Source organism: Chrysemys picta, chromosome 2 (genome assembly GCF_011386835.1).
Source record: "Chrysemys picta bellii isolate R12L10 chromosome 2, ASM1138683v2, whole genome shotgun sequence".
Classification (NCBI taxonomy): Eukaryota; Metazoa; Chordata; order Testudines; family Emydidae; genus Chrysemys; species Chrysemys picta.
The window spans coordinates 178,006,889-178,029,234 of record NC_088792.1 but is presented as its reverse complement, the minus strand read 5'-3'; the positions used below and the strand labels follow the sequence as shown (position 1 = coordinate 178,029,234).

The window sequence follows — 22,346 nt, the reverse complement described above, 5'->3', positions numbered from 1 at the left end:
GATGCAAAACTGCCTGATAACTCTGAGACTGAAGCTGGTCTTTGTCAACAGGCACAATACAGCACGATCGTCTCTCTCTACTGGTGTGTTCTGAGTGGGCCCCGGCACTGCTTGTGTCTAAGTCATTTATTTTAGGACACTCTGTATTGCATTTTCCACTTGGTTCCCCCCCTCTGCCCCCGCTCTGATGGAGAAGGAGTGAGACAAAGACACTGTGATTATGCTTCACAGCACTATATAAGGGGCAGTGTAACATAAATGCTGGGTTCCTGAAGCTAACATCAGACCCCTGAAATTTACTTAGTGACTTGAAGCAGAAACAAAAGATACTGAAAAAAACCCCAAACAAACCAAAAAAACCAGGAGACTCAATATAAAATCATGTTATCGGAGATTAAAAATTATCTGGTCAAATGAAAGCCATCGGTTGTGCGTAGACACTCACGTCATTCCTTTATTTCTGTTTTCTTTCCCTTTTCCTGCAACTGTCTAAACACAGAAAAGGGGCTGTTTGGAGTTTGAGGTAGCTTGTCTGATAACAGAAATGAGAAGTCTCGCCCTTCTTTGCTTAGGAAAAGAGATAGTTATAAACCCTGTGTGCATGCAGGTGGCAGTAATAAAAAAAGAAAAGTTAGTCAGCCCGCATACATGTGTACACATAAGTGTACGTGCTCAGGAACATTTTCACGCACTTCCGCCACAGTGGCATGAGATTCTGGCAAAAGCGTGGTCAGTTAAACCTTTTCCTCATTCATTGGCACAGCCTGGTGAGGAGTTAAATGTTGATGTTGCACGGTGACATTTGCACCATAGTACTTTGCCTTTAAAGAACCCATTGTATTTAATCCATAATACGTTGCTTATTATCTCACTATTTTCCTCAGTGTTTGCTTTATGGCCGTGTGCACCCAGCACAGTCTTGTTACCTACGTCATCCTCCCTGTTTAAACTAGCAGAAGGAACGGACCCTTCCGCAGTTCTCTCCCTCTCACCTTGTCTTCTCCTCTCTTTAGCGGTTACAGCCCTACTAGCCACGTTTTCCCTTTTCGTTGCATCAGAAGTGTCAGAGCATCATCTTACGTCCCTGCTCTGAAGAACAAACAAATCAAAAGGACAGCATGCCAGATTTTAATGGTATTTTGGTATCTAAAGAAACAGATAGGTGTCTAGTGGGAGTTTCAAAAATACATGGTCCCATAGTAATGCCATTCAAATACAGAATCCTTCTAGATCCCAGGCTCCTAACTCCTGTTAGTTTTAATGCCTAAGTTCTTTTGAAAATCCCAAAGATACAGGTAAGCATCTATTAGGTGCCTAAATAACTTTTTAAAACCTGCTCCAACCTGCCTTTGCCGTGCAAGTGAACTACTGGCTGCCTAGTCTTGTTTCTCTTCAGAAATTTAAGGAAGAAGACACTTTATTGAGTCCAGCATACAACAAATCCTTCTCTCAGTCTGTCTTTGCTGGCAAATACATTTGTGTTTACAATGATGGAATTCCTCCAGGTCTGCAGTTTGGGATGCTATTCTACTAAGTGTCTTAAAGCGAGAATAGCTGCTGGTTTGAGGATTTTTTAATATTTTATAATTAGTTTTATTTTTAAATTGAGATTATTTGGAATTATATAGAATTTAGGGATCCTGAAAACACTGTTGATGGGCAAAATACTTGACCAGCTAGTTCTTTTAAATTGTACTTTTATCTCAAAAACGGACAGTATTTGGGGTGACAGGATTCTAATCTGCATTCAACCAGAAATTATCTGTGTACATTTTAGGTCTCTCATATAAAACTCCTAATGAGCTGCCACCGACATGCTTTTCCAAGCCACTTCTACAGCACATTCTCCAGCTAAACCTCTAGGCTACAACCACCAGGATCAGGCTTCCTTTCTGTTCCAGTGCCCAGAATTTGACTCACTGGTGACTGGACAAGGTTTCCCTAACATCCCTGCTTTTTTAATAGCCTCAGGGAAGGTAACTCTCAATGTTTAAACACCCAAGGTTAGGATGAGATTAAGCTCTTTGGAGCAGAGACCATCACGTTTGTACAGTGCCTAGCACAATAGGGCCCTGATCCCAGCTGAGGCCTCTGGGGTTTACCACAATGTTACTGGAATGTTACGATGAGAACACAGCCTGTGGTGGAGCTGCTTTTCATAGCCAGTGATTTGTTGTAAGGGCCCAGGAGCACGTGTTCAGGCCTGGCTGTTGTACCATTATGGCATTGGGGAGGGGGTGCAAAGCACAGCCTACAAGCCGTAAGTGGCCCACACCGCTTTACATCATGGCCCACAGCTACCTTCAGCTTTACTAAAGGGGTCGAGAACACTGATGCGCCATCTTGATCTGAGCAGCCTGCTCCTTGAACCAAAGAGCGACTGCAATCTGCTCCATTTTTGGAAGCACAGTTGAGTTCCACAGCTGAGCCAAGTTTGGGTGCCTTCATTACAGTATCATTAAAGCAATGGATCTCACTTTCACCTTATATATTCCCTTCTCCACTACCGCTTGATAGAGCGCCCATCTCAGACGTGGGATTTTAGCTCCTGGCCTTTCATTAACAATTACTGCATATTGTATTAGAAATATAAAGGGCCCTTTGTACAATTCCCCCCCCCCCCCCCCGACAAAACAAATGCAAAGAAAAGTTTCTCATCAGCTCTGCTACCTACAGCTGATTTCCTCACTTGTTAAGGAAGTAGCCTTAATGTGCTCTTTAACCCTTCATCATATAAAGAGGCCACTGCTGGGCCTTTGCCTTCAGTGTAACAAGCTTCAGGCAGTAACATTAATACTTATTCAGTGCTTGATACTTCAGACAAGTAAAGTCCTGGAACAATTTGTATAGCGGGGATGCTGAAAGCCATTGAACCAAACTGTAAACCCCGTATATGATGGAAACCACTTCAAGCCCCTAGTTCCAGCACGCATGGATCCCTGCCCCAAGGAGTAAATCTACATTAAACCCAGAATAACCCCGCCTGCTAATGAGAATGAGGGTATGTCTACACAGCATTTTGGAGCGAGAGCTCCAAGCCTGGGTTGACAGACTCAGGTGCTAGTGCTCTAAAAATAGCAGTGGAGACAGTGCTTTGAAGCTGCAGCTCAGGCTCTGAAGCCTAGGGGAGGCGGGTGGACGTCAGAGCCTGAGATCCAGCCTGAGCTGCAACTTCAAAGCTGTCTTTACAGCTGTTTCTAGTGCATTAGTGCAAGCCCCACTAGCCCAAGTCTGCCAACCTGGGCCGGGAGGCTGACTCCAAATTGCTATGGAGACACATCCTATGAAGCTACAACAGGGGTAGTAAGGGAGAATGGACTTAAGTTGCTTACAGTGTCCTAATGATATTCAGCTCTGTGAGCCTGGTCAAACAAAGCCCATTGATATCAAAGGAATCTTGCATCAGGTTCCATGTCTTCATCACCTCTAATCTGACTTGTGCAGTTAATAGACTTACACACTGTCTGGCTGAGATAGGGGTTTGGATGAGGGAAAATTAGCGGAGTCTTAACCAGAGACGATGCATGGGGTCACGTACTCCCCCAGAATTGCTGGTTGGCTTGTACTGAGCATGCTCACATGGACCAAGCATGCTTAGTAACACAGCTGAAGCTGGCTGCCCTCACTCTGCCTCCCCCCTCCCCAGCCACACTATCATGCTAGGATGAGGGATAATTAGTAGGGTTACCATACGTCCTCTTTTTCCCGGACATGTCCGGCTTTTCGGCACTCAAACCCCCGTCCGGGGGGAATTGCCAAAAAGCCGAACATGTCCGGGAAAATGGCAGCTCTGCTCCTCCCCGACTCTTCGGCTCTGTTTAAGAGCCGAGCTGCCTGAGCGCTATGGGCTTCAGGCAGCCCCCTTGCCTCCGGACCCTGCGCCGCCGGCCGGGCACTTCCCCTCCCGGGCTCCGGCGGCGCAGGGTCCGGAGGCATGGGGGCTGCCCGAAGCTGGTAGCGCTTGGGCAGCCCGGCTCTTAAACAGAGCCGAAGAGTCAGCGGAGGAGCAGAGCCTCCGCGGCTCTGCTCCTCCCCTGACACTTCGGCTCTGTTTAAGAGCCGGGCATGGGGGCTGCCCGAAGCCGGTAGCGCTCGGGCAGCCCGGCTCTTAAACAGAGCCGGGCTGCCCGAGCGCTACCGGCTTCGGGCAGCCCCCATGCCTCCAGACCCTGCGCCGCCGGAGCCCGGGAGGGGAAGTGCCCGGCTGGGGGCGCAGGGTCTGGAGGCAAGGGGGCTGCCCGAAGCCCAAGCGCTACCGGCTTCACGGTTTGCCGGGCAGCCTCCAGACCCTGCGCCCCCGGCTGGGCGCTTCCCCTCCCGGGCTCCAGCTGCGCTGGGGAAGCGCCGGCCGGGGGCGCAGGGTCTGGGGGCTGCCCGGCAAACCGTGAAGCCAGTAGTGCTCGGGCAGCCCTTTCCCCGTGGCTGGGAGTGGGAGGGAGGAGGGGGCGGAGTTAGGGCAGGGAAGGGGCGGAGTTGGGCGGGACTGGGGGTGGGGAAATGGGCGAGGCCAGGGCCCGTGGAGGGCTCAGTTTTCAGCATGCTAGCTCGATCAGAACTAGCACCGATATGTCTCCTCCGATGGAAATTTACATCTCCAGCTTGACATGTAGATGGTTCCCATAGTTTGATTCGGCAGGAGAAGTTATTATTCACATGGGCTGATTGAATGGACAATTTACTGAGCATTACAGTATTTTGAAATGTGCTCATTTAAAAAGTAAAAGGCAAGTAAAGAATTGTAGGCTAAGAGGCAAAGAGAAGAGACAGTAGAACAAAGAGTCCCATCAGGGAAGACTTGAAAGGTCTGTTTGTGCTGTAATTCTGGAAGGAACCAACCTTAGTGGGATTGGCATTGATCATGTGAATGAGATCAGAACCTTCCCCAGTATTGGAATTATTAGATCAAGAAGAACATCTTGTGACAGGAGACAGAGCCGGCACTAGGCATAAACAGACCAAGCAATTGCTCAGAGCCCTGAACAGCTCAAGGGCCCCCTTATTAATTATGTGTGTGTGTGTGTTTGTTTGTTTGTTTTGGGGGTGGGTGGGAAATAGTCCAGCTTAGGGTCCCCAATGGGCTAACACATGCACTGAATCAGACTAGATGAAATAAGGCTCCTCAAACAGCTAAATTCAAACATGGACTCCAAATTGTTCCTAAATTCTAAGGGAGTGTCATCTGCTTCTTCTGATTTAAATGGCGGCACTAATCCGTGTTGATTGATTGCACCCGGCACCATCCATGTGCAGACAGTACAAGATTTAGCCTGGGAAGTTTAGCAACTTCGAAATCCCTCCCTGCACATAAAAATAAAATGTGTTTCAAACGGGATTTGTGGGTTGGTATTTTCAGTCGTGCCTTGTTTACTCCTCTGTGTTTCTGAAGAGATTTCAGAGAAGAAATGACTATGAGACAGGCAGGAAGTAGTATACTGACAAATGGCACAGCCTTGTAGTCTGATGTGTGGGGGTGGTGATGATGATGAGCAGGGCTGAGTAACTGATGCCTGGGGCAGCAAAGGTAACATTTGGACACCCTCATAACTATAAATAACCAGCTTTCATCTTCTGGTGTGGGGGGAAGGGCTGTGATTTTCAAAAGTTATTGCCTACTCGCTTGTGTGAGTGGCTTAATTTTTTTCTACAGCCAAATACACTAATGAATGTAGCACTGGGGGAATGTCTTATTTCCCTCCAGGAAACTAAAGAACTTCCCATTGAGTGAGAATCAGGACCTGGAAGGTTTGCTCTGTCTCTGGGAGGGGAATGGCACAGGGGAAATATCTGCAATGGCAAGTGAGCAGTCAATGCAGTTACTACTTACTGAGCCCACCTACTTACAGGCAGGCGCTAGATGAATGTCAAAAACTCCTGATGGTCATTCACCGTTGGCTGAAAATATTCCCCTGCAAGTCAATACGTGCTGCATTGTTCCCTGGCACTGATGGTGCTGCTGAGGGCCATTTTCAAAATGCTAATCTCTGCAAGCACTTGAGGACATTGGTGTGAAATAACTGACAACAAATTAGGATAACTGACCTGCTGGTGCCTCAGTTAACACGGACAGGAAAGTATTTGCAATGAAGCAGTACTTGAGACAGACCCAGAAAACATTAACATATTTCTAACCGGATGGGGAGCAGGTCATAGGGAAAAGATAATAAGCCACTAGAAAGATTTTCACATGGGAATTTTTATCTTCTGTAATACTAGCATAGCTCAAGGCTTTGTCTGACATATTGTTCTATAGAAACTATCGGGGTCTCTCAAATCTTTAATGTTTTGGTTTTTTGGATTAGCCAGTCATTTATTCTTGATTTACTTTGGAAATTTTGGTGGACCTTCTGCAGTCTTCCTCCTCTCTTTCCCCATCTTTGACCACTCCACCTTCAAAGGCCCCATTAAACAGCCACAGCTAGCCAAAAAGGACTGAGACTTGAGATCTAATCACTACAGTGAAAGGCACATTAGAAGTACATGTAGATAGATAATAGATTAATCCAATTAAATAGACTGCACCGGAGTCCTTCCCTTCTGAACTTCTTAGGGCCCAACTTAACAGAAAAATCTTTATAGTCAGGGGATTGTGATGTAACAGGGCAGATGGAACAACTCTAACCATGCTACAGGATAATCTTACAGCCCTGTAAAGAAAGGGACCAAATTCCTCCCTAAAGTAACCCCACTGAAATCTCTCGTCATCAAAGGCGCATTATATGAATGGACTTACCCCAGGGAGGAATTTGGCACTAGTGCTGTAGCTTTAATTTGCAATATGGTTTTAAAATGGTTGTTCTGTCCACCCAGGTAAGACCAAACCTTATTTCATGTTGACCTCAGCGATAATGCTGACAAAAGACAAATTAAGCCAACGGTTCCCAAACTTTTGGAAGTTGAGCTCACATTCGGAAAAATGAAACCAAATCACATGCACCCACTTCAGGCCTGCCCATCTTCATGTATACGTCTTCTGCACCCCCCAGTTAGTCCTTCATGTGCTATGGGGAGCATTGAGCTAAGAAAAGCCAAGTAAGGTTGGATATTCTCTAAGAAGCATGGGGGAAGGAGGGAGATCAATGAGAAAAGAGGACAAGTGGGGATAAAAAAATATTGCTTTGAAATGTCTGAGGGGAAGGATAAAAATACACCAAATCAAACCATCATTAAAAAGTCTTTGTCAGCATCCTTTTAAATGAGGCAAGGTAAATCCATGAGCCAGTTGAAGCAAGCCACATCCCTTCTTTCAATAAATTAGCACGGTTTCATTTATGTGCACCGCATCCAAATATTTTAACTACAGCACTTCAAATACAGTACCCCTTATATTTTTCCCAAGTGCTTACAATTAGTTTATAACTGTCTCTGCCGACTGCCTTCACTGCAAAGCAGGCAGGCGTGGAGTAGTAGTTGCCAGCGCACTTGGAAACATCACCAGAGCCAAGAAATGAAATGCTGAGGGCCTTTGTGAGGGTTCCAGGAATGTCAGCATACACTGCCTGCCCACTTTCCATTGAATACCTCATTGGCTGACTACTCAGTACTGAATGTGCCAGACAGACAGACAGACATGCATACAGAAAGAGAGAGCAAGAGGGAAAGTGTGTTTGGTCTGTGAAAGGCGACCGCATATTTTTAGATATGTTTGGATAGGTTTGTGTAATAAAGTTATATAACTAGATGGAAGGGCTTTGGGATAAGGACAGCACAGTATGGTTTTGTACAACACTTAGTGCAATGTGTCCATAACCTCAACTGGGGCCTCTGGACATTTTGGAAATATAAATGTTTAATAATAATGATGAGAGAGCATTCCCTCAACAGGCATATTCATTGTACACAGAGGGAAACAAAGATATACTGTAAAAGCCCTGCCCTGCAGTTCTTGGGCATTATCATCAATTGACATTTTATCTCTATAAGACTGAAAGTGTTATACAGCATTCCATGGCAAAGGAGATTATGGAAAGAATGAGGAAAGGGAGATTTGGATAAGAACAAGCACCAGTGAGTGGTGGTTTATAACAAAATTCTCATGCTCGTAAGTGTAAATAGTAACCACCCTGATCATTCAGACAAACTCAGGCCCTCAGATTATATTCTCCCAGTTGATCTTCTGAATTATATCACTTAGAAAAATTCCTTTCAGGTGACTAGGACTCTAACTGTAATTTAGTTAATCAGCACACCTCTGTGAGGCAGGCAAGTATTGTTGTTACCCTTATTATACAAATTGGGGAACTAAGGCAGAGGAGTGACCTGACTTGCTCAAAGTAATAGGAGGAATAGGTGTCCGAGCGGGGAGTAAAACTCAGGAATGCCTGGATTCCTCTGCGGTCAGGCCAACAGCATACATGAAAAGCCTTTTTGTTATTGGTATACGCTGATAGTCTCTACCTGGCTCTTATTGATGCTGAGAGATTTCCCAGCAATGCTATCTGTAATGTAAACTTGGCATTTTTCCTGGTTTTTTTGGAGGGAGAAATTCCATGTTGTGTCTTTTTCATGTTATTTAACTTCTTTTTTTAAATCAATTCTTATTCCTCCCAGGAAGCTAGATGCATCCAGGACTGAATGTGCTTTAAGCTCTGAATGGGTGCTGTTGAAATTCTAATTCATGTTCAATTTCTCTCTCTTTCCCCCCCCCCCCCCCAATCTCTCTATAGAATCTTATGGCAAGAGCCTTGTATGATAATGTCCCAGAGTGCGCAGAGGAGCTGGCCTTCCGCAAAGGAGACATTTTGACAGTGATAGAACAGAACACTGAAGGGCTGGAAGGATGGTGGCTCTGCTCTTTACATGGCCGACAAGGCATTGTTCCAGGCAACCGGGTGAAACTTTTGATAGGCCCAGTACAGGATAGTCCGTCTAACCAGGACACATCCAATTCAAGATCAATGCATCATGCCTATAACCAGCAGAAAGTCTACCAAATGCCAAGCTCACAGGCTTCAACTTGGGACCCGGTATACCAGGTGCCACCTTCCCATCTGAATCAGGGCATCTACCAGGTACCTACTGGCCATGGTCTACAGGAGCAAGATGTTTACCAAGTCCCACCATCTGTGCAGAGAAGCTTGGGTGGTACTGATGGTTCACCTTTCAACAGCAAGGTGGGTGCCTTGACCTTCAGATCTTTGTTTCAAAGCAGGTTATGTGCATTAGGCAACAGTAGGGTAATAAATAAAAAGACTGAGCCTGAGGGCTTAAAAATGTACAAGTAAGAATGATGTGCTGGGTTTACACTCACTTTGCTTCTTAGTGGGCTGCTATTTATTCCTGCAAATCCCTCTCTTTCCTGCTTGAACACATGCTGCACAGGGACAAGAAGAAAAGTCAGGTGCATAATGGGCACCAGACTCCATAGCAAAGGGAGACTATTCTGGGTCTGCTCCTAGAGGAGCGGCTGGTGACAGATGTGGTAACATCGTCCCATCCCTAAGGCACATCTGCTCCATAACACTCCACCCAGGGCCGGCTCTAGCGTTTTTGCTGCCCCAAGCAGGGAGGGGGGGGAAAAAAAAAGCCACTATCGCGATCCGTGGCAATTTGGCGGCAGCTCTAGCGCAGCTTCATTCTATGACAGCAATTCGGCAGGAGTTCCTTTGCTCCCAGAGGGAGTGACGGCCCCGCCGCCGAATTGCCGCCGAACTGCCAGACGTGCCACTCCCCTCTTCATTGGCTGCCCCAGGTACATGCTTGCTATGCTGGTGCTTGGAGTCGGCCCTGACTCCACCCACTGCCTTTGTTAGCACATAAGAGTTTAGAACGCATAAGGCAGTGTGGTGTATTGCTCATTAGCCAAGCCATATTTACCTTGTGTAATTAAATAAAATGCCCAGTTTTTATGATGCACGGTCTTGATGGAGAGGTCTCAATGGGATGTGACATTTAAAAAAAAATTAAGTGGTGACAATATGTCCCTACCTGGAAGAACAGGAAGCCAGATAATGGTGATAAGAAGGGATACTTTAATATAAAACCTAAAGTAAATATAAAACTTGGCAATTGTCTTCAGTGTACGTGCCTACTGCATGATACAGGGCACCTGTATCATGGTGAGGAACAGTGTTGTAAAACCCATTCTGTTTCACAGGATGTAGAACAGTTGACTGGCACAGCCATCAGTAAATAAATGCATATTAACCTGGAGCAGACAGAAGAGGGAGGGAGACTTGAGCAGGAAGTGAGGGACCAGAAGGTGCCATAGTTTAAACTTTCATCTTGAAGTTTATACTGGCAAGAAGGTCAGGTGTTTTTCTTTCTAGACTCAGACTTTTCCATTTTGGGCCTTTGGAAAACTTCTGAGACTTTTGGCTTATTATAGTTTTGTTTTCATTGCTAATGAGTAGATTTTCAAAAAAGGGAACAAAGAGTTGTGAAATCATTTCAACTCATGTTCTAGAAAGGTTTGTTTGGACTTTCAAAGTTATTCTTTTTTGGAAGAAAAGCATCATTTTGCGTGTGAGGATCTGCAGGTGGATGAAATTGACATCTGAAAACTACTGGCTTGCTTCACAGGTGGAGATATGATCTTTATTGGAGCAATTAGACTGGTTTTATTAGTGGAAATCGCACCTTATTTCTTCTTCCCCCATCCCTGAGACTAGAGAGTAACCGACCTCATTCAGTGACCTCTGCCTGAAGCTGTATAACTAAGCTCCTTCAAAAGCAGTTGAAGGAGGCCTGGATAAATTGCCTCTTTGGAGAACGTAATTGATGAGCAACTAATCTTAGTCTGAAAAACAGTTAGACAAACTGAGGCCACACTATGCTATCATTCCACGTGCAAAGCTACTCACTGAAATCAAAGGGCATTCTGTACAAATATCTGGATGCAGCATGAGTATGTAAACCCTGGGTCTGTTCAACTGTTAAATGCAAACTTCTTATCAGGATGCAAACTCAGAGGCACTAAAACACCTGTTTCCTCTAAAATTCCTGCCTAAACTTAGATTTTAGAAAGCCTGGATCTGCATTTTTCTGGCTAAGTCATTTTCTAAGAAAAATAAAGACCATTTGTTTAGACTGACTTATAACATGATTAATTTAGTCCCTTGTAAGTTATGAAAGAACATCTGTACTGCATGAAGATACATTGCTATACCGCCCACTATTTATAGACTATAGTATGTTTTATAAAGCATTTGATCTCCAGCACTAGACGCTACCAGCCTGCTTAGCACTGGCTGGAAAGGAACGATTCCCCTGTCAGTTCAGCCCTGCCTTCCTCTCCTGAATCACATCTGCTGGTTTATTGCTACTGAATACAACTGAAGCTCTTCTTCAGGTCCACACAGGAAGCCAGTGTGGGACTACGTGTGCTCCAGTTACTAAGGAAAGGATTATTCTAATCCTGACTCGATAGAGGTTTGAACCAACAGCCCTGATTCCTCACCCATCACACATTAACGACAGACTCAGTGGATGACAAACTCAATATCAGTGACCTCCCTTGATTAGCTAATGACAGTGAGCATTACACATTTCCAGTTCCTGAAGTTTCCTCTGGCTGTAAATGAGCAAGACATGTGCTAGACCAAAATAATTACACTGAAATGAAAAGGAGCTGTAAGTCTGCTGGATATGAAAGGTTCTGAGATGGATCAGGGACTGAAGGGGGAAGGAGATGGAATAAATAAAATGTGTGTCTTTCCTAATAATCTCTATATTGTTTTGCAATTTATTTATGCTACTGTTGCACTAAGACAAAAGCACAGTAGCCACAAGATTCCGGAGCCTTGGTCTAAGAAAAGCCTAATTAAAAGGGAACTTTTTTCTGCTCTTGACTCCTTTGGCTGAATACTGAAGCAATCTCTCACCCCAAATCCGTACTCTCAAGGGATCGGTAAAACAGTCTTTAAGTATTAAAAAGAGAGCTTGAACACTTGATCCCAGGGCTCCTTGCTCTGACTTCTAAAATGACGAATATCTTTTCTCAGATTTGCAACACCTGCCCCTCCTGTCCTAAGCAAGCTGCTGTGCCTGCTTTTAACAGAGTCTCTGCTTGTCAGTGTGTTGTGGGTCTTGGCAATGCTACTGAATTGAAAGATATTTGCCTCTCAAAGAACGATATTATTATGCACTCTACATATAAAAATGGTGTTTGGCCTCCACACAACATTTTACACAAACAACTTGGAAGCTCTTATCAGGCAGGAATAGTCTATCCTTAAGTAATAGAAAATCATCAGCAGAAATGATGTAAAGAGATAAGCCTTGCTTAGGTAACATGTCTTGCTGGCAGGAGTTGCAAATCAAATCAAAAAAGAAGTCCTGAGGCAGGAAAGTGTGGTGATGTAACAATTCTGGAATGTTAAGTTGTAGCTGTGTAAGCGTCTCTCATAAAATGAAAACAACACCTTTTTAAAATGACCTTAAATTGCCTAAGATAATGAGGGATGGCTTAAAATATCTCTCATGAATATCCCTCATTGAGGATTTCTGGCTGAGTGGTGGTTTATAACAAAATTATCATGCTCGTAAGTGTAAAGAGTATCCAAGGAATAAGAATAAAAAGCCTTCTCTTACAAGTTTCCCTCTAGCCCTGCTCTCCCTTCATGCTCTCAAAAAGATAGGAGAGTCTTGCTGTTAAGGGACAGTAGTCTGGCAGTCAGGAAACCTGGGTTCTATCCCCTGCCAGAGATTTCTGTGTAATCTTGGGCAACTTCTCGGTATCTCAGCTACCTCATCTGTAAAAAATACAGTCATTGTTTGAAAATTCCTTTGATATCATCAGTTGGAATGTGTTATAGAAGTATATGTTTTATTTACAATAGGTATAGTCATCCCCAGGTTAGTAACAGCTCTGAACACTAAAACAACAGTAAAAAAAACAAACCCTCACTTATTCTCACTGTTTTATGGCAGTGTCCACTGTCTTGGAAGAAAGGCTGGTCAGAAAATTTCTAATAAAATGTTTTCCCATTGGAAAATGGAGTTTCATCAAAATCAAAAGTTTTTCACAGGAAATGAGAGATGTCAGCAAAATTTTCTGTCAAAAAATTCAATAGAAGACAAAAATCATAGAATACCAGGGTTGGAAGGGACCTCAGGAGGTCATCTAGTCCAACCCGCTGCTCAAAGCAGGACCAATTCCCAGACAGATTTTTGACCCAGATCCCTAAATGGCCCCCTCAAGGATTGAACTCACAACCCTGGGTTTAGCAGGCCAATGCTCAAACCACTGAGCTATCCCTCCCCCCTGATATGGACTAAATATGCGCCTATAGTAGCTCAGTCACAGGGAGCCTGCAATACATCCTAGGAGATGTCATCCAACCAGGGAGCAGGACCTATCGGAGAGAATGGTGCCATGAAGGACCCAGAACTACAACTCCTATGAGGCACTGCAGTGACACAAGCGGATGTCGACCCATCCCAAAACAAAACCTTTCAGCATTTTCTAGTTGAAATTTTTCAGAATTTTGATCTATCAACATTTCTACAGTGGACTAAGCTAAAACAGAAAAAGGCACTCTTGTTCCAGAAGAAGAATGTACACCCAGGGGCTAATTCCAAAATAACTATTTCGAAATAATTATTCCAGAATAGCTATTTTGGTAAATTTCCAAGAGCAGACAAGCCCATAGTGGCACAGAACCACTGCTACCCCACTCTGCCATGTTCCTTGCCCTTTCCAAACCTTCTTTGCCTTCAGTGGGTTTTTTAGGCACACAAGGAATGCAGGAACTTGCCTCACCTGAGGAACTTGAATTTGCTGCTAGTTGTTTCTACTTTCTCATAGACTCATTTCCTCACCAGCAGCACCACCCTGACAGCTTTGGCCCAGACTTCAGCAGTGCAAGCCAGTTCACCAGTTCAGCCACGTTCTGACGTTTTTCCTCCCAATTAAACAACTACTGTCTTATTTGTGAGGAAACAAACAGCAGATGACATTTGTTCCAGAAATATTCTCCCTCCCCATTATTTTTTGTTTCACATTCTATAAAGAGTCACACTTTGAGCATGGTAAAAAAAACCCAGCATTTATTATGCCAGGATATTTTAATATTGAAAGGGAAAAAAACATTTGTACTAAGTTTTGCAATCAAACAACAAATGTTTCTATTCAGACAACATATAAATATATCCTCTTTCAAAAATACCACAGTTTCCTGTGATATGATTCATTTAAATGACTCAAAACAATAAAATTAGTCTGTTTCTTTCACTTTCATGTTGCAAATTCTACTTTGGGGATTTGTAACCTTCCTAACAAAATGTTGCTTTAGTGTTAAACATACAGCAAAACTGCAGAGTACAGCATGAACTGAAACTTTAGCCTCAACAGTCAGTGCTCTATTTCATATAATGTACTCAAAGGGTGATTCCTTCCAATTTAATGCAAACTGTTTATATATATTTAAAACAAGGAAAGCATGCAATCTTTCACAATGTTTGAGTGTTTTACTACAACTTCCCATATGACAAGAGTAATAGAACAGTAATTTACAGATATAAAGCATGTGAAATTATCAGCAGTTAATCTAGCCTCCGTGGTGTTTTAGAAAACCACTGAGTGAAGAAACCCTCACCCACAAGCTGAAATAAGATGTAGTTGGAAGTTAGTCACTGATCTGACTTGTAAAGACACATTGTGAGGCAAAGCCCACATTTTACTCAACCGTTGCTGTGTGAGTAAATAAATGAGCTCAACATTACTCACAACCTCTCACGAGGCATAGAGTTCATCTCAATCAGTTTTATTTGGAAAAAACAGGGCATATTTTTTCTCCCAGTTACATAAAAAGAACCAACAATCTGATCCGCACTGGTGGACTCTGCATGAGCACCAGAATCTGCCCACTGAATCAGGTCATTAGTTTCAAAAAGAAAGTTTTGCTACATTTATAAAAAGTTAATGAAATGTTTGGTTGGGAGGATTTAAACATTCCCCTGAAGGAAACCCAGCAGTGGAAACAGTCATGAGAACCAGAAAGAGGAGTTGACTATTAACTGAAAGTGAATCTAATCAAAAGGAACACGTCTAATTTCTAAAGGGGGTTGAAAAAAAAAAAACCACTTTGCAGGAATAATGAAAAGTTTCAGAGTAGCAGCCGTGTTAGTCTGTATCCGCAAAAAGAAGAACAAGTCCTCCTGTTCTTCTTTTTGCAGGAATAGTTTTCCATTAGAAAAATTCAATTCTATTGAAATCTAAACATTTTCTGAAATCATGCTGATTTCAACAAAATTTCATTTTGCAGAAAAAAAGGGAGGAAGTTCCAATAATGTCAGAAAATCTTGTTTCAATATTTGTGGAATGAAACATTTTGAGTTTTCCTTTCAAAATGACAATGTTTATTATGTATTAGAATATAAAATGTAAAAAAAGTCAAATAGATCTAAACTCATGGGGGGGGGGTGTTAATTTTCTTGGGGAGAATTTCAAAATTTTCAGGTTTCGGTCTTAATCAGAATAAAAACAAATTTTAAAAAACTGAAATCCCCTGTGAAAGGCAATTTCCAGTTCTTCAGACAGCTCTATTCATTTCACAGTCCAAACTGGGAAAAATAGGGGGTAGCATAAGGAAATCAGTATGAGATATTTTAAGATTCATTTTTATTATTGCACTAATCCTTTAGATTTAAAAACTTGTAACACTTTGAATTATATAATGCGAAATTTAAAAAATTCAAAATGAAAACTCATTCCAGAAATGTCAAAATAGAATGTTTTGACACTGGTGGAATTTCTTCCACAACAAAATTTTGGCTAACGTGATTCAATTTCACAAAGCATTTTGATTTCAACAGAACCACATATTCCAACAAAATTTCTAGTAATATAATTATCAACAGTAAAATGTTTTGCATTCAACACATTTTGTCTCTATATTCTCTTGTTTTGTCTTTCATTAGACAATTTAGTCTTCCCATATTAGAAAAGTCCTATCTTAAAAATTTGTAGTGGGCCAGTCATTGAGGTACTGAGTTTTGTCCATCATTAGCTAAAAACTTTAGCTCCAAACAGAATTTAAGCCACAGGCTGCTAAAGGGACTATCTGTTCTTTAGCACAAAAGTATATTTTCCCAGTGACTGATGAGCCCAAAGCATTATGAACGAGATTTATCCACCGGAACCTTCCACCCATGCACAAATCATTCACTTCAAGTACTGCAGAGTGCATGACCTCTCATGTCACAAATGTTGTGTTGCATCAGACCCTTAGTGGCTGTGGGAGTACATTGACATATAGAAATCATGAGGTCACTCAGTCTGAAATGATTAATTTTTCAGAGGGGAGGAGATAAAGCCCATGTAAAGAGTGTTGGGATGAGTTTCCTCTTCTGAGAATCCCCCCCCGCTTAAATACTAGTTATTTAGTGCAATCTGGTGCATTTCCCCCCTCCCATCCAAAAAAATAAAACCCAGCAAATTTATCTTCATAAGTATTGTTCTGACCCTCTAGCAGTATCTATAGAAAAGAATGAACTCTATCAGAGGCTCAGAAACACCCCCTTCCTAGCCTACTCTGCAATCAAGGACTGCCTGCCTGAATCCTGCTCCTACTGAAGTAAATGGGAGTTTTGCTAATGTTGACATCAGTAGGAGCAGGTCCTGAAAGGATCAAGTCATAAAAAGTAATATGTTTTTCCAAGTGAAAATGTGGCACAAATGATTATCCTTTTTCTCTTTAAGTGCCCATTCTGCAAAGCCTGCAGAAAGGGTCTTTGTATTTTATATATGTTTGGAATCACAAGCAGCTGAAGAACAGCAGCAAATCAGAGTAGAACGATTCCAGGCTAGAGCTTCATCTGGTATAAATCAGAATAAGTCCATGGAAGTCAGTAGAGTTATGTCCATTTATGCTGGCTAAGAATCAGGCCATTTAAATAACTTCATAGCGAAAAATCAATTAGTAAGAAGACAGGCAGTACTTTAAATGAAGATTAATACATAGTTGAAAAATAACGTAATAAACTGGCAGGCCTATCCCTGAGTGACAATTAAGTAGAAGTGGTTATCTTAGGTGAAGGTTGTAAAATCTTGGCTGGCCAAGTTGACTGTACCCATATCACCCCTCTTCTCTGCCTTGAATCAAGGTCTGTGCATTATTTCCTTCTCTCTCGCTCTTCTCGCATATTCAAAACAAGTTACACAACTCCTGCTTTGTATTTTACAGGCTCACAGCTTAAAACGTGTTAAGCTGGCTCAAAAAAGACAGAAATCAACACTGATTTAAAAAATAAAATACTTGTATTTTTATTATGATAGCACAGATGCCCCAACTATACTCTGGTTTCTCTTCAGATTGTATAAATCTTTCGCCTTTTACTAAGCACTTGACAGACCCATAGTAAGACAGTTCCTGCCCTAAAAAGCTTACAGTTTAAGCCCCCAATCCTACAGAAATTTAAACACCTGCATGACTTCATGCACTGTGAATTAACATAATTAGAACTTACAGTGCATACAGTTAAAGTACATACATAAGTCTTTGTAAGATTGGAACCTAAGCAGAGCAGATAGACAAATGGTGGGAGAAAAGTAAGTAGGAGTTTCTTAGGATGCATGCAGTAACATGAAATGAAACAGTTCTACGTAGGAGTAGCATTTGTCACATCTCCTTCTTTATTAATATCTCACCATCTGAAGCCTATTTTTATGAAAATTCATATGAGAGCCTAAAAAAAATCAGAGCTATAAACTACAGAATCTCACATTCTTCTCAATTTTCCATCAGACAATGGAGCATATATCTCACTCCACCCAAGAGGAAAATGCTTTTGTTCATTTAATCTTTCCTTACAGTAGGTGTTGGGTTGATGGATATAGTGCTATGTCCTAGTCCTAGCCACAAACAAGGTACAGTACAAGAAACTGTTATGCACGCTTACCCCCTGGTACCCCAGGTATGAGTATGTCTCAGTCGTTTCTTGAAGGGACTTCATTTAGGGGTAGCTCAGTTTCCATGGCCATTAAGCAGCTATTCTCTCTGCTGAGAATACTATGAGTAAGCATTTTATGGCAAGCCACACCATCTGTCAGTTAGTGAACCTGGATTAAAAATTAGATTAGGTTAAAACTTCACTTAAAAATGGCTTTTGCAAACAGGCTGCATGTTTAACAATGGGATTTACAGCAACTCATGAAAGGAGCCTGATAGTCAAGTAAGAATAACTCTAGTATATCTAAACTTCAGTGGATTGCCACTAAGGCTGGGAGACCCATTGTAGGTTATTAATAAGTAAACACACAGTTAAAAAAAAGTCAAGGTTACTGTTCATAATATGTATTTTGTTCATTTATTATGACAGGGAATACTGCTTTTAGTAGAGGGTAAATAAATGTCAGTTAGTGATTTGAGATCTGGCTACATTGTTTTTCTATGAAAACTTGCAGGGAGTAAACACTAGGTTCATTTTTAAAAACAAGTGAATTTAATTAGCAAGGTTCTTTCTGTACTCCTATTGTCTTCAGACACCAGTTTCTAACACATGTTCTTGCTGCTCAAATGAGCCAGCAGTTCCCAGAAGAAAATTGTTAAGTAGATGCATTTCCCTCGGTCTATATGGAGTGCGGTGAATTATCCCGATGACTCATGTCATTCTTTCCTTCAGAGGCCCAGAAAGAGTTAAAGACAGTGGGGAAACTGTTTCATTTCAAATTCCCTTTCTCACGTAATTTCCTTGTATTCTCCTTGATTGTTTGCGTCTCTTTGCAAAACAAAAGTGGGCCAGGTGGCTGTTATGTAACCTTCCAGGGGCCTGGGAAAGACTGTACCAGCAACTGCAGTTTTTGTTCTGAACACATTTACAAAAGCACTTTACCACACAGGCAGCTGCATGTTTTCTTTCATTTACTTACTTTTTCTAGCCATCTTTTCTGCCTCAAAGCTTTAGACTTTCCCAGTTTCTCATACAACTATCAGACTCTTCCTCTTCAACCTGTGTCTTTCCTCCATAGTAGGGCCATGCCAGTGGTAAATTGCAGCTGATTTCAATAGAAACAAGATTGGGCCAGGGAAGAAGAGGAGGGAATTAGCAGCAGGCACAGATTAACCTGACCGAAAGGGGGGTGGGCAGCACTCCCACTGGCATCAGTGAGCATTGTGAAGTTAGCCCTTCAGATAAGAATGCAAATGTCCTTTTGTCATATTTTTTAATAAAGACTTTTACCCCTCCCCCATATTTAACCCCAAATTGCAGGAGTCAGTGGGGCTCTGTGGTAAAAGCCTGGGAGTGGGAATTAGGACACCTATGCTTTATTTTTAGCTCTGCTCTCTGTGTGACTTTGGTCAAGTCACTTTACATGCCTGTGCTTCAGATTCCTCACTGGTAAAGCAGGACAAAGAGATGTACCCACCATTGTAAAGCACTGAAATAATGCGAAAGTGCTAAGGAAATAAACCCAGTTCTGCTCTCAGTCAGGGCAGTGTATATCCAAAGTAGTTCCATTGGCATTAGTGGAATTATTCTAGCTTTACACTAGTGAAATTGAGAATAAAATTTGGCCCAATGGTTTATAACATTTTCCACGAAAAATCAGCTGCACTTTAAAACCCACCTCCATCTGCAGGAATCATGAAAATGTGCCTGTTTGTATCTGATTTAGGAACATTATGGTACTTTTCCTTCCATTTTAATGCTGGGTATTTAATACTGGAAAGGCTTTTCCCTTATGTGTAAGGAAAAGGGATTTAATGAACCACAGAACTGGATACTTTACAAAGTACATGCATATTCAGCTCTTTTTTCTGGTTAAAGAACATACAACTGGCATGGAAAAGGCCCAAGCAACTGCTTTCAGAGGAGCATGGCCCTCAGCAAGAACAGAATAAACTTCCAGCTCAATTGTCTTTGTTTTTAATGCTGTGAGTTTGCTGTATGCTCACTACATGTTTTACCAGAGCCAAAGCTGGTCCCTGTTAGTTGCTCTGCATAGATTAAATGGTTGCAATGTTTTGAGAATGTTGGGATAGATGGTTTGTGGGCTCACCATCTGTTTCTTATAATGCGTAAACAAGGAAAATTGCTGGTTTGAAAGGCAGGATTTTTCAAAGCCAGATGACCACAGGCATTCTTGAGAAAAAAAGACAACCTAGAGTTCATTGACATTTGTCAGGAAGTAAATTCCTAAACACCAGAAAAGGCCACTAGCCGTACCAGGGGGAGATAAGAGAGGAAAGGTTTTCTTATACTGATATTGCCTTTCTTCTGAGGTCTTTAACATTAAATTACTAAGAACTATTTTGGCTTTTAAAAAGTAAAGATTAAACAATTAGGCCAAGATTTTTAAAAGCGACTTGTGAGTTTGGTGCCTTCATTTTGTCCAGATTCATCACTGTAAAAGGGTCTGATTTTCTGAAAGTGATGAGCATCCACCACCCTCAGAAAATCAGGCACTAATCACTTTTGAGAGACCTTATTCCCACCCATTGCAGATTATCTGAATTTGTGAAACAGCAAGGGAGCAAACACACACAATAAAAAGGATACTGCATCACAAAATGTACTTGGCTTATTTCATTTTGACAAGTCTAGTTTGGTTTTAGTTACTAAGGATCATACATCATAATGTATTAGTTATGTACAGCAGTACATTGGGTAAAAAGAACAGGCATTTAAGTTAATTTAAGACCTTGTTACAGTAGACAACTATTACAGCTTTTTCTGAGAAATGTGGGGAGAACTCTGTGGTGTGCTGTAAAAGAATAATTGGATGTACAAGATTCTACTGCATGACAGAGATCGTGGTTTTGAGGATATGCTTCTCCTATAAATGTTTGGAGATACAATACAGCTTTTGTTCTATGTATACATCATCCTACAGAGGGTTGGGATGTCATTTAAACTGATACATTGCCATTCAGGCATATAATTTCAAGAACATAAAATGCTGTTAACAACAACAGACTTTTGTTTGTTAATAGCCGCACATAAAATCCAAAATGATGTGGTTTAGGGCTCGATCTTGCAAGCCCTCAGTGCCTGAAACTGTCACTGATATCAATGAAGTCCATTTATGGAGGACGAGCAGCACTGGGAATCTAGCGTGCCTACTTTCAAATACAGTTTGGCTGCTCTATGGCTGACTCCCAGTGCCCTTTACTGTAAAACAGCAGTTAAGAATTAAGAAACTTTGAATTTCAACAATTTAGCAATCACTCGCCGCCCCTCCCCAGGGCTGCACTGGTATCTTTGGCTGTGTTCCAGAGCACTACAATTCTTCAACCCTGCGGCTGAGCATTTCCCCCATAATCTAGTAAGCAGCCTGACGTCAGAGTTTTCACATTCGAGAAAGGATTAAAGATGATGGCTACCCAGGGAACAACCTTTTGTTTCTAATTTGCAATGTCTGCTCTACTGGAGGATCACTTGTAAAACCCTGGGGGCTTATTATTGATGCAAAATAGTCACTGCAATTTAGAAACCCCTGGAAGGGACAGTGAGGAAACATGGTTAAAAGCCGCGTCCTTTGATTCCAAGGTATTTCTCTTACACTATGGTGCTCAGCATTACTATGGAAACCTGTTAGTAGGCCAGGTGAGGTTCATTGTGTTTGCATTACATTAATACCTGTCTTTGACTGGTGTTTGGTGCCACACTTGGAATTCAACACAGCATCTGCCAGTCTAGTAAAAGTAAGCTAATAATGCCTTACATTCATATCATGCCTTTCGCCCTAAAGGATCCCAAAGCACATTGCAAACTATATATATTGGCCAGATTCACTCCAGGATCTGCTCCAGCGTCCCCTGATGGCAGAAAGACCGCATGAAGAAAGGGTAGATTGCTATTCCCCCTACCCCACTTCCCCAGGGAGTCCACAGGCAGACAACACAGCCCCAGAAGTGTGTAACCATGGCCAGGGATGGGTAATGACCAAGGTGATCTCTTATGAAAAAGTCCTGTAGAATTTAATGGCAAGTGAGAACGTTCTCATAGGTTTTCTGTTTAATCGTCCGATAAAATTTAATGGAGAATTCTATTCCTGATATAGAATTCTATAGGAAAGAGATCCTCCTCTATTAAATTCTATATGTTTTTACATTAATTTCTATAGAACCTATTAATTTCACCTCTATTAAATACCCGCCTGGCATCCTAGTGGAAATCAGAGCCTCCAGTGGAAATTTAAACAGTTGGAGCCTTCCCCCATCCTCTGGCAGAAACCCAAGGGTAGGGTAACTATGAAAGTACCAAGTATCAGAGGGGTAGCCGTGTTAGTCGGAATCTGTAGAAAGCAACAGAGGTCCTGTGACACCTTTAAGACTAACAGAAGTATTGGGAGCATAAGCTTTCGTGGGTAAGAACCTCACTTCTTCAGATGCAAGTCATGAAAGTATGAAAGTACCATTTACCATCCCCCAGAAGTAAATGCTACTCCTCTGTCCTCCCAGGCC

At 42.1% G+C, this 22,346-nt stretch overlaps 1 protein-coding gene across 11 annotated transcripts in view; it reads left to right on the top strand.

Moving 5' to 3' along the window:
• NEDD9 (neural precursor cell expressed, developmentally down-regulated 9) overlaps positions 1-22,346 on the top strand; it is a 133,408-nt gene that overhangs the window by 99,643 nt on the left and 11,419 nt on the right. For 10 of the 11 annotated variants that reach the window (XM_065584959.1, XM_005305192.5, XM_005305190.5 and 7 more), the window contains one exon: positions 8,664-9,110. The exons of the other annotated variant lie outside the window; for it this stretch is intronic. In XM_065584959.1, the coding sequence (XP_065441031.1) occupies positions 8,664-9,110 (447 nt within the window). The remainder of the gene's footprint in view (positions 1-8,663; positions 9,111-22,346) is intronic. 11 annotated transcript variants of the gene reach the window in all.